This window comes from Fopius arisanus, unplaced genomic scaffold (assembly GCF_000806365.1).
Source record: "Fopius arisanus strain USDA-PBARC FA_bdor unplaced genomic scaffold, ASM80636v1 scaffold00067, whole genome shotgun sequence".
Classification (NCBI taxonomy): domain Eukaryota; kingdom Metazoa; phylum Arthropoda; class Insecta; order Hymenoptera; family Braconidae; genus Fopius; species Fopius arisanus.
Genome location: NW_011887806.1, coordinates 516,409 through 529,737, shown reverse-complemented (window position 1 = coordinate 529,737; position 13,329 = coordinate 516,409). Strand labels below are relative to the sequence as shown.

Genomic DNA, 13,329 nt, shown 5'->3' with positions numbered 1-13,329 from the left:
TGTCTACAACATTGTCAACAAGAGGTGACAGAGTAGAACAAATTCTAAATGCATGACTGATTTCCATCGCTTTAGTCGAGCAAACTACAAGTTTCATCAATTTATTCTATTTTATTTTTATTTTTTATTTTATTCATTTATTATTATTTTTTTTATTAAAAAAAAAATATATTTTATTTTATTTTACAAAAAAATACTTTATTTTTTTTTTTCAATTAAAAAATTATTTTGTTTTTTATTTAATTTAATTTATTTATTATTATTTTTTACAAAAAAAAATATTTTATTTTTTTTTCAACTAAAAAAAATATTTTTTATTTTATATTTTTAACCATTTTCTTTTATTTTTTTATCAGCAGTAAAAATTGAGGATTTTAAATGATGAATTAAAATAATAATGTTCTTCTAATATTATCATAATTGAATATTATTATTGAATGAAAAAAAAAAGATTCTTTAATTTTCCAAACGGAAGAACTGACGAATTCCTTTCCTCCCGGCATTTCTTTCACCATCCCAACCGGATATTCGAAAACATCATCAGGAGATGGAAAAGTTCTTCAGATAGAGGCGAACAGAGAGAATCCCAGGGATATTAAATTAATAGAGCCGATCGTCTCGCATAGGGGAGAAAACTGGAATGAGATTTGGGAGCAAGAGGAATGTACGATATTTGGGAGTGAAACCTCCCTCTTCGTGACTTTCAACGAAGAAATCGGCTTATTTCCTCAGCACAACCAATCACATGGGGTAAATAGTGCTAATGCTAACGCGTACAAAACTTTCAACATTCCTCCCAGTTTGAATAAATCTCCCACTCTTTATTCATCCTATCTCTTCGAGGTTAGGTTGATATTTTCGTACCCTATAAACAGAAAAAAGAGTCATACGAGAAAGAACTATCAACTAGAATATTCACGTCCAGGAAGTACAATAATTTAGTAAGCATTATTATGTAATAGTAAAATAATTATTCACCTTTTTGCATGTACAAATACAGACTGATCTGTAGAAATGTGGAAAGTACACTGGAGAAATGGTCCCACCCCTCAGGAGTAGTTAGGATTGGCACAAGTTTCTTAGAAGAGCACAAGCAGTCCAAGGATTTCCATTTCCGTTCAATAACCCTCCGGCCATGGTGTTTGCTATCTCAACATATTCTGAAAAAAAAAATATTCAACAGTTTTCTTTTTTTCAGGAACTACGAGTTTCTGTTTGGAAACTTTCCCGACATTTGCTATTTTTTTTTATAGCCTCATGAAGAGATTCCGAAGTCGTTGGGAGCGCAGAAATGATATTCTTATGGTGCAGAGAAATGGAAATGAAGAAAGAATCAGTGGATTGTGATCAAGTCTTTGAACTGTCAGCAGCAATTGTCATAAGACATCCCCGCCCTCGACAAAACGATTTATGATATAAAGAAAAAATACGAATAAAGACGAAAAACAAAAGAAATTTAAAATAGTTCTGTTTAAAAGATAAATTGAAGAATTTAATTCTCCATAGATTTTTTCTTTTTATTAATCGATCTTTTAGTGATTGTAATTGACTCAAAGGACTTAATTGAATCGATTCATATCGATTCATATCGACTCATAGTGGCAATCGACTAATATCGAAATATATCGACTTATGACGCCAATCGACTTGTATCGAGCAATATCGAGTCATTTCGAGTTATGCCGCTAATCAACTCGTATCGAGTAATATCGACTAATATCGAGTCATGTCGACTCATGACGCCAATCGACTACTCATATCGACTAATATCAATTCATATCGAATTATACCGACTCATATCGTATGACGCCAATCGACTCATATCGACCCATATATCGACCCATAATGTGTCCCTATAAATATCGAGAAGTGAAACAAATTCTATTGATTTTATAAGCTTCACATTCCATACGAATGACATCATCATATCAATTGATTAAAGTCAGATTTTTCTAGATTAATCTGCGCGGGAGTTGCCTGAAACCGGAATCCAATTCCGCACATTCATAAAACGCTCTTAAAATTGATTGCCTGAACTTGAACAAACAAGCAACTCCCATAAAACCAGGGAAAGCATAAACATAACCTCTTCATCACTCGTTTACAACTGAACCGCGAAAAACATTTTCGACAAATGCTAGTAGTATGACTAAGGGTTAACAAAATATCATAAAGAGGTAAGATAGAAAGGGGAAGGAAATGTGGATACGAGTAAAAGGGATTTATTGTTTATTAGCTCTGGCGTTGAGACTGCGGACCGTTAAGCAAAGTCTATTGAAAGTTCCCTCATCGTTTCTAGGGCCAAACTAGGGTGACTGGCAATAAAAGAAAAATATAGATTTTTCAATGCATCCCCTCTTGATTGTTCCTTTACAGTCAAAATTCTCGAAATTATTTCCAGTATTTTATCCGGAAATTCCTCCAGTCTATTTACTTAAACGAATGAATTGGTTTTGAAACTTTTATGTCCACAACACATGAAAACGCATTTTAATAGAACAGTTTAACTGGTTTCATGTAAAAGTGTTTTTCATTTGTTAACAGGGCTCCAATAAAGCCAACACCCAATCCCATTCTAAAAAGGACAAACATCGAGACTATCGATATCTCGACAGTCTGTCACGGTTATTCCTCATTGGTTCAGCCGTCTGAGGCGGCTAATTTGAATTTGGAACTCATTCAAATTAACAATTTTTAATCAAGATTTTTATAATTACAAGTAAAAAGGCCAGGTAACTCTCCGTATTCCCGGAAATTCTATTCTGAAACCTCTGCAAATTCTGTCAATTTCAATAGTCTAGGAAGTTGGCGGTTCCGCAATTTTTTCGCAGAAAATGAAGAGATTTTCTATCTCGTCTCTCATTTTTTCCTAGGATTTCACACAAACGTTATTATGATATTGATGTGAGCACGATTTTACAACAAACCATTACGTGACTACGCGCTTATATCTTCGCTATTTTTCCATAAAACTAAAGTTCCACAGAAGTGATTTTTTAGTCGGAAAAATTGTTAACTCGACACCATGACTTCCGGATTGATAATATTAGTCTTGATAGCTGTTGCAATTCTTCCATGTAAGAGCTGAATAATAATTATCATTATGAGAATTTCTTATTCTAGATATGTACAATATCTTGACCATATGGATGCAATTTGGTTCACATGCATCAACATTCAAGTTTATTCCACTGATGATGTCTATCGTTTCCAACTAACAAAATAACATTTATAATAATCTGTGTCCCATTCTAAAAAGGACAAACATCGAGACTATCGATATCTCGACAGTCTGTCACGCTTATTCCTCATTGGTTCAGCCGTCTGAGGCGGCTAATTTGAATTTGGAACTCATTCAAATTAACAATTTTTAATCACGATTTTGATAATTACAAGTAAAAAAGCCAGGTAACTCTTCGCATTCCCGGAAATTCTATTCTGAAACCTCTGCAAATTCTGTCAATTTTAATAGTCTAGGAAGTTGACGGTTCCGCAATTTTTTCGCATAAAATGAAGAGATTTGCTATCTCGTCTTTCATTTTTTCATTTCAATAACAATTATAATAACATTCAATAACATTTATAATAATTCGTGTCAAAGTTTCTCTGCCGCATAAAATTTACCAGGACTAGTGTCTGAATAATAATTATAAGCTATTTTTAGAGGTTAAGAGCCTTACCGGGACAGTACCGCTTGAACCTGGAGAGCTTCCTTTCATAACAATGATTAGGGTCAATCAAGGGCCGTTCCGCACTGGAGCCCTGATCACTCCAAACATAATTTTAGGATCTCACCGAAATCGTGTAAACAAAATTACACGGATCCAGGTCGTATTCAGAGAATCCAATGGCGATGATTGGCTATCACCAGTTGCTGGGTATTATCTGTACGAATCACAGCTAATTTTGAAGCTGCAGGTAAGTCACTCAAGCATCTCCAATGATAAATAAGAATAATTAATATTAATTAATATATAAGATCAATTAGAAAATGTTGATGATTATAATTATCCATCTCATGGAAGGACAAAAATGAGTCTCTTCGACAGACATGCTTATACTTACATGTTCTCTTTGAACTCATGATTTTTTTAAAAGCTTTTTAAAAAAGTAAAAACTACATATGATGCCTAAGACAATTTTTCTAAAAATTTTAATTAATCCACCATTTCGCCAATTAGGTGAACACATCCTAAAGAGCCGTTACAGGGTCATATTACACGGAGAAAAAATTTTTTTTGCCAAAAATATTTCCTAGCCAAAAGAAAATATATTTTGCGTTTGAATTTATATGAATTGGAAAAATCACATGCCTGCAAAAGGGGCAGGGAGGGTAAGGCCCAGTATATAGACACAAGCATGAACACCTATTAAGATATAATTAAGATATAATTTTATATCTTGAGAAGATCAATTTATTATCATACATATCATATACGCGAGTCACTTTCTAAAATAGTAGTGCAAAAAAATCAATATTTCCATCATTTTTTCGAAAATTATATAAATATCCACATCTTCAGAGCATAAACTATTACTTCTACCATTCTGTTAATCTTTTCAGCTTGCTATCAGCGTCTCAATTAGCCCAATTACAATAAGTCATCCAATCCCAGTTTCAAACGTGTCAGGTATATTCGTGGGAGCGAATCAAGAAACTGGCATGATGTACCAGGTGCCCGTGAGGGTTCACAACCCACATTGGTGTAAAGCAACCGGATTCTTGCTTGAAAGCTGGGAGACATGTTTCGGTGAAGATGGCAACCTATCGCCAGTTCTCTCCTCTGTATGCATGAACATATACCGAGGACCCTTATTAATATAAGTTAATGATTTCCCTTAATTTATTTCATTTTACTACAGACACACTTAGGCGGGGTAATAATTTACAACAACACTCTTCTTGGAATAAGAACTAAGCGTAGCCACTCTTCAAGGGAACAGGCTCCACACTCTGTGGTTATTTTATTCGAGATGGGCTCATGGATGATACCACTGCAGAGCCTGGAAGGAATCAACAAACTATAACACATTATGATATATTTTTATGATTATTCCCTAAACTCATGTTGTAGAAGTTTATAAATATTATTGAAGTGTTTACGTCGCATTGAAAACTAATTTGATTGTTAAATTTATTACGGCTGTATAATATAAAATGTTATCAGTCTAGTCGTCATTGTCATTTTTACCATGCTCATCGAGTTTCTTTCGTTCACCATCTAAGATTTAGGTTATTGAGCCTATCCTGATCAGGATAGGCTCAATAACCTAAATCTTAGATGGTGAACGAAAGAAACTCGATGGTACAATATAAAATGTTATCGGCGGTACAATATAAAATGTTATCAATCTAGTCGTCATTGTCATTTTTACCATGCTCATCTGGTTTATTTCGTTCACCGTCTAAGATTTAGGTGATCGAGTCTATACTGAACGTTCATATCTAGCAGAAAGGGAAAATAGCTATTCACATTTCCAAATAAAATGTTGCATTAGGCGTACGAATTTTTGTGCAAAGGGAAACGTGGAATAGATAGTTGAGGATAGAGAGGGTGAGGATGAGGATGAGGATGAAAAGGAAGAGGTGGAGGTTAGCTTTTCGGTGATAGTGGAGAGGGAGAAAGCCTTTTACGACCTCTTGGCTCGCAAAATGTGTCTGGATGTCATCTGAGTATTCTCGGGTGGCAAAGAACATGGACTCAACTACCTTTAAATCCAAAACACTTGGCTCACGTACTGCAATTTCATGTGATGCCACGTCACTTGTGTCCTGCCTTGCAAATCCATTCTTTCCCTTTCTCATTCGCTCGGCTTTCGTCCAACTTCACTCTCTTTCTACCTCAGTCTCACGTTAACTTGTTTGAAAATAATAAACCATCGAGCCGCCATATTCTGACATTGACAAGAAAAATGGCCGACAGCTTCTGGTCCAATCGCTCTTCCATATTTATTGTCATATTATTTTTTTTTTTTTACTTTCGGCATTGTATGATTTTTATGCTGTATTCTCCAAGCCCCTCGTCCCTCGGTCTCTCCCTTTCGACGGTTGTCGTTCAATCGCCGGTGGAGAAATATTTTTTTTACTCAACTGAGCGTGCATTTTATTTGTTGTTGTTGCCGAGGATGAAACTCCATCCTGGAACGTTCGAGCATCGGTTTTTTTTTTTCCGGGGTTATGTGGGGTAGTGGGAGCTCTCGTGATGGGGATTCGGGCCGTTTGGTTTTTAATCCGAACGGTTTTTCGCTTGTTAAAGGTTGTTCTTTTTTACGGGAGACCTCTCGCATTACGGAGGTATGGGACGTTGAGCATTTTTTTTTCCCCACTTTTAGGGGAAAATGGAATGTTCGGGTGACTTCCATTAGAAGTTCGAATTTCACGGATTTTGCGCGCTGAAAAAATATATTCATCCGGTGTTTCTCATGCGTAATACCATTGAGGAATTACTCTTATGCATTTTTTGTTAATATTTTGATTGCGCATCCTTCATTTTTATTTTTACTTTACATAAATAAAACTAATATTTTTCAGTTAAAATTCATTGCGTGCGATGCGGATTCCAATTTCCCGCCTAGAATAGATGGCGGGAGCGTTGACCAATGAGGGATCAGTAGTATCGACGAACTTCACTTATGTGTTCATCCTTGAGATGTCGAGATGGGAAAAGACACTGAGACAATTTAAAAGCGTCACACGAAAACTCTTCACCAGTGTACCACTTTATTTGCTCTTATTTTTTCGCCTCTCGGTGACCGCCACTATTTTCGCTCTCTGGTCAGATCTCGTTTCTTCCTTGGACGAAACGAGTAAAGATGTTCTCGAGTTTGAAAAACTTCACAGAAAGATACCACTAGAAATATAACCAACTTGTGTTTGAAGATGGAGACAGGAAAACGGAGGAGTGAAAAAAGTCTCACGACTCTTTTTTTCGTGTAGTACAGAGAAAAAAAAATGGAGTCCTCCTCCCCTGGAGGGTTTGAGAAAGAGGAAATGGTAGGAGACACAAGATAAATGTTCGCAATGACGGAGGACTTTAGAGTTGGAAGGTCAGGAAAAATCAGGGGATTCAGAGGTTCCACCAATTTGTAACGCAAAAACCGACGGCAACCGGGGTATAAAGGATGCATTATAAAACGTTAAAAGATGTTTCTTGCTGCGTGAATATAGATCCGAATTGGAAAAAAGTAAAATTACAATTTACCAGGGAAAACTCTAATAAACATGACGACTAACATATTCAAAAAAGCAAAATATCAAAATAAGAGAAATCTCATTTAATGAAATACTGAAAAAATCGATAAAAATGGTGATAAATGGAATACAGTAAAAAGAATGATGAATATAATAAATCATGCCGAACGGAAATTAATTGACCAAATGTAATTAATCTTGACAGTGAATGAAATCTTGCGAAATAATAACCAATAAAAGTTGTTATCGCCAATTCATTGCAATCATTAAATTGAACCGACGACGTGATTCAAATGTCGGCGGTGGTAAAACGTGTGATGTAATGGAAATGGAGAGTCGTAATGACAAGGGTAACATAAATGCCATCAAATCTATGAAATGAGCGTTGTTGTGTTCACTTCGCGTTATATCGGGGCTTTGAACGTGATGATAATGACTTGAAGCAGTCATTTAGTTGTCCAGGTGGAACACGAGGGTGTGACACTGTAGATCAGAATCAACCGCCCATGGTTGAATGTCGGCCGTATGTGCTTCAGAGAAATGGACCATGGATGTATATATTCTTGTCGCTTTTAATCGTTATCAGACTGGACGATAAATTTGCTCGGCTGATAAAATCCTCGTGAATATTCGCAACACAGAAAATAGTCCACGACTTTTAGGTTAGTTATGGCCGATAATTACCTCCAGACAAATTTTCCCACGAAAAATTGAGGGAAACTTTTTCATAAAAAAATATAGTGTCATAATTTGTGTCACTATATCTTAAAAAAATGGTTCACTCGGCAGGAAGAGGATGGAACTTATTGAGAATCATTTAAGAGTGATAATTAATCGCAATAATTATTTTAAAATGCGAAGTGAACTTACCGCCATTTTTAAAACGTCACCGGCCCGTGAGAAAAAAAACGCTTTATGGAATTTTGTTATACAGGAAAAAAATGATAAAATTAAATAATTGGGAGGGTAAGTTTAAGATTTTTTTTACCTTAGGTCTATTATTTTAGGTCTGAAGTACCGCTTAAATTTGCATTCTCATGTATCGACACGGGTCTTTGTTATCCGGCGTAAGCATGTTTATATTTATGTCCTCCACCTTCTTGTCCTCCCCATTCTCAAATCACTCCCCCTGGCTCCTAACTCACGTAGACTTTGATTAGAGGAGCCTGATAATGACAGGAGATTGAACGAAGGCTTAATCGGATATTCGAAACTGTCTGAGTCGCCTCATCGGGTGAACGTCAGCCGAGATGTTACCTCTGGTGGCGAAGCAAACTTTGCGTAAAGATACATATTATGTGTATGTAAGATATAACCCGGTTAAGATAGCCTTGAGATGTATATACTCCACAATGTTTACTTACATACGCTCGTTCAAGGGAGCTCTCCTCATTTCACTTTGACTGATGCTATCTTCACTCTCGTTCCCGCGCTTCGAAAATACCCTTTGAGTGACTAGGTGTTTAAGAGGTCGCGAGGTTAAAACAAACTCACATAATGGGAAAAAATTGCAATCCCATTTGCAATATCAAAAGTCGAGACAAAACGCGTAGACTACAATAACTATCAAAACATCAATTATCATTCTCATAAAATATTCGAAAATGCATGTGAAAATGAGGATTTCATTAAATAGGGGAATCCCATTAGCGCGGCGGCGCTAGTTGTTTAAAAAAGCGAGGTGGCGAGGTGAAGTTGCCGCCATTTTCCATCGCTGGGCAAGCAAGATGGCGGTCTCTGTCCTCTTAACAGCTTCGTCCTTTTGAATATTTATTAAAAATTTGGCTTAATCCTAAAAAGAGGTGAAAATATTCTTCACCAGACAAGAGGGATTTCCAGCAATGTTATTTGAAGAAACAGAATGTTGAGTTGAAAAAGAAAACCATGCATTCTACCATAAGTACTTATTGGATCTGGTCTCCGAAGTATTGACAATTTTCAGGTTAAGCAAATGCGTATGAAGGGAATTCTATCCTTTTGCTACCCATGGATGTGGAAGATGCTTGTGGACGAAAAAATCTCATCTCTGCAAAGTGCATTCGGGTTCGAACGAGCGTAGCAACTACTTCAGTCCTATATCCAAGTTGGTGGAAAAGATGTGGAAAAAGAAATAGCGAGAAAAGTAGTTCAGAGAGAAGGAACGAGTTAGAGTTAGCAGAGGGCCAAGCCTCGGACAGTTAGATTTTATGTTTATCTTTATGATCGGAACGGGAAAATCATGATTATGTTGGTACGATTGGACTTGAAGTTGGCCAATTGGGAATTGGTGGAATCCTCATCGTTTTATGGGGCTTGAGTGAAAGTAAAGTTATTTATTAAAAACAAAAATCCATAAATACTAAAGAAATTAATACCGTAAAAATTACCAAAACTCCGTAATTCCAATAATCCCCTAGTCTAATAAAATCCTATTCCAGAGTTGAATTTGTTTTAACTGAAAATACCAATAAAATAAAATTAAATAAAAAATAATAGTATAATAAATTATTTTTGGATGCGCCAATTTTTCCTGAAAAAATAATAACTCAATCATTCTCGAAACATGAAAATAAACAAAGATGAATACTAAGGGGTGAAAATGTCTACTGAACATTGAGAAATAACACACCGCAATGTGCAGGTTGCCCGATAAAACGACCGAGTGAAATTTTATGATCTCCCTTTATCGTGCAGTTATTGACTTGAGGAACACTTTTACGGTGAAAGTATGATTTTACGATACCGTCCTCCTATTAGCCATTGCGTTCGTCTTTCCATTATTCGCATAAAGAACATTTTCTCCTCTACTGTCACCGGTCTTCGTTTTTCCACCCTGTCATAATCTTCGGGTATTTTTTTTTACTTCTTTATGCACCGATGAAATGACTCTCTGATAATAAATTGGTCGATCCGTGAGTACGTTGTAAAACATTTTCATAGAGAAGTTACTTCAAGAGTAATTTTACTCTATTGAATTCCATCGCACGTGTGCAGATTTTTAATCAACGAGAACGAACACCCGCTACAGCCCCCTGTAATTATGAGAATCGTGATTAAAAATTGTTAATTTGAATGAGTTCCAAATTCAAATTAGCCGCCTCAGACGACTGAACCAATGAGGAATAAGCGTGACAGACTTTCGAGATATCGATAGTATCGATGTATGTCCTTTTTAGAATAGGATTAATTTGAATGAGTTCCAAATTCAAATTAGCCGCCTCAGACGACTGAACCAATGAGGATTAAGCGTCACAGACTTTCGAGATATCGATAGTATCGATGTTTGTCTTTTTTAGAATAGGAATCAATAAACACAATTGAGTAAATTCTCAAGATTCGGATAATTCTGCTTTGTGGGTGCCCATCGAAAAAAAATTATCGATAATCTGCTGCCCCTCATCCGATAATTTTTTCGGTCTATTGAGTTCCGGTTAAGTTGTGCAATTATCCATGACAATAACTTCTTGTCAATTATTCTCATCCGGCTATTAGACGCTTTTCTACATAGACGGAAAGTTTTTATAGCGTTCCACATTTTTGTGACGTCAAAGAAGTCGTTGGATAGAATTTGGATTAGGTAGGAAAGGGAGCAGGATAATTCTCGATATATTTTTTCCAACAAATATTACTGAAAAAATGGACATTATTGACAGTCCATCCTAGTTAATGAATTACGCCTGAATTATAATCGCTGGTAATTATATTCATCCCATCAGGATTAAAGAATTTCCTATAAAATTCAAGAATACGGATGAAATGTATGGAAGGTCGAGTGTGGAAATCGGGGGTAGATAAGAACCTGATGAAATATTGAATAGCGATTTTAGTGGAATAGATTCAGCAGTAAAGAATGGAAGTAACTCGAGAGTAAGTGGATTCAGATTGCTCGAACGTGGTTTCACTCGAAGACAATCTCGGACTGGCTAAACTTGAGTGGTAATCCCCCACCTTCACTGTGCTCTGGTAAAGGAGCACCTTCAATTACAGCATCAAAGGATGGTTCTGGTCGCTATTTCTCCCAAGACCAGACGCCCCCGGGTGCGAGGGGAACAATTAGGTGTCCTTTACATCAGTTACACCGCAATTTCAACTCCAGCACGTCCTCCACCATTAATTGGATATTTTTTTTTAGTTCTTCTTTGTTTTTCCTGAGGATATTCTACCCTTCTTTCATCACTCCCTCTCTGGCATCCAATATCTGTGCAATGTCTTTCAAGTAAGACTTCATGCAATGGAATGAGTCCACGGACTTTGTGCAAATTTTACAACTAATTTTTCAGTTTTGAGATTGATCGAGCATTTTATGTTGATGTTTGCATGCTAGAAATTTCTCGAATTGTTTGAGGTGATACCTGATGAAGAACTAATCAAGTTTTGATCGAGTTACTCTGATCTCCATTACCTATAAGATGGATTACTATCCGAGTTTCCATTAAGATAGATGAACTGTAGTCATAAAATTTGATTATTTCATGTTTTCAGTTGATAATTATTGTTTATTCGCATCATCCGGTTTAAATAATGTCGACTTGATCGAATCCTGAACTGTTTGACCTGATCAAAAACGCCGTTACATGACTGATCAGAATTTGATCCAGTTACCATATCAGATCATGATCAATCATCAGGGCTGACCTGATCAAATCCTACTCTGAACCTGATCGAAATTTCCACTGGGGTAATTAACAGATATCAATTAATAAATATTAATTAATATATATCTTCATTGTTACGGATAAATGATCACACAAAAATCTTAGTTCAATAAACGAACGATATAAAATTAAAAAGACGATAATTTTTCCACAATTGGAAAAATTTTGGAAGTAAAAATTTGAAAAATTGGAAGTAAAATTACGAAGAAGTATTTTCACAAAAAAAAACTGCTGCAATTACGGACGATGGAATATTGCCGTTGGATTTTCAATCAGTCGTAGTTCAGGTAACAAAGTCTCTAATAATTTTAGAGACAGGAGATCGCCATCCACCTTGACCTTCGATTTGACACACTGATTCAAATTTGTGAAAGCTTGCACCGACAGATTATCACGATTCAACAATGACGGGCTTTGAACACCTGATGATAGATTTTTGTTCAAAAAACCGACCAATCTCTTGAAGCTACAGTATAATAACTTGACATCTGGAACTGTTGCATATCCGTTGTTCTGACATTCTTGAATTGCACTGCTCATCCATCCCCAATCATCCCACATGCCACGATAATCGATTCTTTGATTATCAAGCTGCCATGTTAACAGTACTCGGTACCTGTAATTGGGAAATTCTATTACACATTAAAATATAGCCAGAAAAATAGATAATCTTTCATTCGCTCATGAATTGTTTCTACAATGTTTGATAACTCAAATTCATTCATTTTGATCTTGATGGTGTAATGAGCCATTAGTTTATACTATAGATAAATATTATTTTTTGTTGTACTCACGACCAATCCAACGGATTATTCCCAAACTCAACCTTTCTTAGCTGTGTCATCACTGGGAAGAGATTGTAATCGATGCCCTTCAGCTTGTTGTAACCAATATTGAGTTCATTCAGATTCGGCAGCGTGTAATAAACTTTGTAATCAATTGTATCAATATTATTGAATGATAAATCCAGAACTCTCAGATTAGGTAGATGAGTGAACCAGTCAGCGGGTATAGTCGTCAATTTATTTCCCCAGAGACTCAATTTTTCCAAGTAAACAAGACCCCAGAATGCATTAGTGTCGACACTACGAACTCCAGATTCGTGAATATCCAGTGTTTTGAGGGTAATTCCAAACGACGAGAAAAGATTACTAAAAAGACAATTACAATTGCAATTATATACATCACAAAACCGTGATAACTCAAAACTTTTCAACATTTGGATCGTCATCTCCAAGAATATTTCAAGGTCAAGGTGATAAATTCTATTGGATGGATGCAATGTCTGTAATTATAATGATTCAGGTGAACTGTAATTATAATTGTTGGAATATCAAGTTAAAATTTGTAAAAATATATTGAACTCATTTATGATGATTATTATATCCTATTCTAAAAGGGATCCTATTCCTATTCTAAAAGGGACATGCTTGACACAATCGATTATCTCGAAAATCTCGAAATCATGAAGCCACGATTCCTTATTGGTCCGTTTAAAATGGC

At 35.8% G+C, this 13,329-nt stretch overlaps 2 protein-coding genes and 1 long non-coding RNA gene across 3 annotated transcripts in view; 1 reads left to right on the top strand and 2 right to left on the bottom strand.

Moving 5' to 3' along the window:
- Nucleotides 1-416: 416 nt before the first annotated feature.
- LOC105269331 (uncharacterized) lies at nt 417-1,387 on the bottom strand. The gene is made up of 3 exons (XR_892427.1): nt 1,233-1,387; nt 979-1,160; nt 417-865 (listed from the first exon to the last, which is right to left on the bottom strand). It is a non-coding gene; the product is annotated as an uncharacterized lncRNA (long non-coding RNA).
- A 2,299-nt stretch (nt 1,388-3,686) lies between these two features.
- On the top strand, nt 3,687-5,101 carry LOC105269330 (uncharacterized). Its single transcript, XM_011309476.1, has 3 exons — nt 3,687-3,918; nt 4,565-4,786; nt 4,864-5,101. The coding sequence occupies exons 1-3, from the start codon at nt 3,724-3,726 to the stop codon at nt 5,026-5,028; spliced, it is 582 nt and encodes a 193-aa protein (XP_011307778.1). The 5' UTR covers nt 3,687-3,723; the 3' UTR covers nt 5,029-5,101.
- Nucleotides 5,102-11,646: 6,545 nt separating this feature from the next.
- The window catches only part of LOC105269329 (insulin-like growth factor-binding protein complex acid labile subunit), a 2,393-nt gene continuing 710 nt past the window's right edge, over nt 11,647-13,329 (bottom strand). Inside the window, exons 2-3 of the mRNA XM_011309475.1 lie at nt 12,621-12,977; nt 11,647-12,442 (exon numbers count right to left, since the gene is read on the bottom strand). Of these exons, the coding sequence (XP_011307777.1) occupies nt 12,064-12,442; nt 12,621-12,977 (736 nt within the window). The 3' untranslated portion in view covers nt 11,647-12,063. The remainder of the gene's footprint in view (nt 12,443-12,620; nt 12,978-13,329) is intronic.